The 3,125-nt window shown below is 26.0% G+C and overlaps 1 protein-coding gene across 1 annotated transcript; it reads right to left on the reverse strand.

The window, feature by feature from the left end:
- Nucleotides 1–485: 485 nt before the first annotated feature.
- LOC130934953 (uncharacterized) lies at nucleotides 486–1,979 on the reverse strand. The gene is made up of 2 exons (XM_057864467.1): nucleotides 1,588–1,979; nucleotides 486–705 (listed from the first exon to the last, which is right to left on the reverse strand). Exons 1-2 carry the CDS (start codon nucleotides 1,977–1,979, stop codon nucleotides 486–488), a joined length of 612 nt encoding a protein of 203 aa, XP_057720450.1.
- Nucleotides 1,980–3,125: the final 1,146 nt, after the last annotated feature.

Below are 3,125 nucleotides of genomic sequence, written 5' to 3' on the forward strand. Positions count from 1 at the left end.
GTTGAAAGATAGAAGATGCATAATTTCATTTTACCTAGTTTGAATATATAAGAAGAACTATATAACATTCAATTATTAAGAGAAGGAATCATATGAAAAATAGATCAGTAGTTAGAGATATAACCAATTTTTTTTAGACGTGATATATATGTAATAATATTATTTAATCTATATATAATCAATCATATTTAGTGAGATAAGATTTTATTGTTATTATTATATAATTTATATAATTTAAAGTCTATATAAGAGGTTTTTTTTATTTTTGGCCTGGGCGTGATAACTGATTATGCATGGAAGGTTCGTATTAATAGAAGTCACTCATGTTTTCAACAAAAATGTGCCAGTATCGATTTGAATAAAAAGTTTCTAATGCATAAACCTAGCCAATAAATAAAATAATTTTTCATACATAAAAATGTGAATTATCAACTTTGTTTACACATGTTGCCAAAAATTCCTAAGTTTTTCTTAAAGAATTTTTTTTAGGCTTTGAGTGAGGACCACCAAAAGAGTATGTTTCTTGGGGTCAATTTTGGTGATGCCACTGGTGCAGTTTGTGGTGATGCAACTGGTGCAGTGTTTGGTGCAGAGCTTGGTGATGCAGCTGGTGACACTGAAGGTGATGCTGCTGGTGCAGTTGAAGGTGAAGCTGCTGGTGCTTCCACTGGAGCTTTAGTCTTAAATATACCTTTCTCCATATTGCTGTTTTGTTGGAAAATAAATAAATAAATAAACAAATAAAAAGGGAAGAATGAAAAAGAAAAAGAGAGAGGATGTTGAGGGATATATATGAATATACATCTCAAACTAAAATTAACTTAGTTTTAACCTTATAAATATATACCTTAAACTAAGACTCAAACATCAAATTAAATTGGTTGATTTTAAGTTCTTATTATTAAGGGTAAAATACGGACAAAATTGACTATCGACAAAATCAGCTACATAAATTTTTCTGTTGATTTATTAAAATATTTATATATATAACTCACTTTTTTAATTATCAAAAATATATAGTGTTGTCAGAATGGATCAAGTTTGTTTAGTAAAAAAGTTAATCCAAAGTTGATATTATAATCCAATGATTTTTTTATTTTCTATTAAAAATTGTTTATTTAAAAAAAATTAAACAAATAAACTGACCTTTTAAGCTTGACAATTTTTTTTAAATATATCAGACAGCTATTTTAAAGACATATATATACTTGATTTATAATTTTATTTAATTTATTTTTCTGTATAATTATAAATATTTAATTTTATAGTAATACAGACTAATTTGTCCATTTAACACCCTAAACACATTTGGACTTTATTCTATTACAAAATTAATGATTTTATGAATTTATACACCAACCATAATTATTATAAGAGAAAAAGATAAATAAATTTTAATTTTTTAATTTAAAAACAAATATATTTTTAATTAATTAAAAATAATAAACTATAACTATGATTTTATTTTTTAAAATATAATAGATTTAAGTAAAATTAATAGTTAAAAACTGTTAAATAAAAATTTAGTCAAATCGTTAAAATTATCTAACGGTTCTCACAGATCAGATACACAATAAAGTATGTTACCGTGCTTGTTCGACCCAATCACTGAAATTAGGGAGAGAAGGAGGAGAGGGAGTGGAAAAACCGAAACCACTCAAAGCATCAGCAGCAGCCTTCTTGGCAGCAGCTTGAGCAATCGAGTTTCTAACACCTTCCAAATACGACGATGAGGAATCTGCAGAGAACGATGAAGCTGATGATTCGTGATCTGCAAGAGCCTTCTTTGCTTCATCAATGGTGCTCTCTGAAACTGAAGAAGAAGAGTAGAGACCACCAGCTTGGCTTAGGCTTGCTTGGTTGAACATGCTCAGCCACACATTATTGCTGCTGACGTCATCACCCACAACTGTACGGACTGGGAAACCCACTATTGTGAATGTCAAGGCAAATACCAAAGCCAATGATAGCTTTGCCATTTCCTTGTTTTTGATAATTAGGGTTCTTTGTTGCTTCTTTTTTTTCTCCAATTAGCACATGCAACCCTGTTTGTGATCACTTATGGAGGATGTATTTATAGTTTTTGGGAAGTATTTCATTTTCATGTAACAAATTATAACGTCCTTCAATAATAAACATACACTTGTTTGGTGCTCCGCCATAACAGATGCTGATTATTTCTTTGTACCAGGTAATACCAAGTGGTGGGCAGGGGTTTATTCTCCCATTATTATTATTATTATTATTATTATTATTATTATTATTATTATTAGAATAAAGCATTTGTATATTAATATATCATATTTGTATCCTTAACATTTAAAATGTTTAAAATATTTTTATTTGTATCCCTAACGTTTATAAAAGTAATTTAATATTATTCCGCCGTTAATTATATTAACATATCATATTGTATTTTTCAATTATTTTTATTTTGATATATTCATTCTCAATTAAGTCTTACTTGAATATATGTTCGATTTTAATATTGTATCAACTATTTGTATTCATGTTCAATTATATATTCTTAAAAAAGTGAATTATGCAAATATTTTAGAGATTAATTTCAACTTTAGATAAGCTATTATTTCTAATATCAAGAAGAGATTTTTAGAACTCCAACTAAAACTCATGATGTGTAATTAACCATATGATAACATTGAACAACTTTTATAAACGTTAAAAATACAAATAAATAAGATGATTTAAACGTTAAAAACATCAATATGAATTATCCTAAATATTGAAGAAAAAAATAATATTTTTTACTCTTATTATTATTCAGATAGTAATAAATTATTATCTATAATATTTTTAACAACAAACAATAAAAAATATTTAATAGATAATAGGTATATACTTAGTAAAACAATATATTGAACATTATTTTGTACGGAATAAAAAAAATAATTTTTTAAATAATTAAGCCAAAATCATAACAATAACAATAAAATAATGTTCAGAATGTTATTTGTGAATATGTATGTACTTAATTATCTATTTTAAATGTTATTTGCATAAAATATAATATGGTGAATTTTAGTATACAGATCAAAATTAGTACAGATTTAAAGATTTGTTTATACCACATTTTCTAAAGCTACACTTTAAACCGTAACTCTTCA

This window comes from Arachis stenosperma, chromosome 6, assembly GCF_014773155.1.
Source record: "Arachis stenosperma cultivar V10309 chromosome 6, arast.V10309.gnm1.PFL2, whole genome shotgun sequence".
NCBI classification, from domain to species: Eukaryota; Viridiplantae; Streptophyta; class Magnoliopsida; order Fabales; family Fabaceae; genus Arachis; species Arachis stenosperma.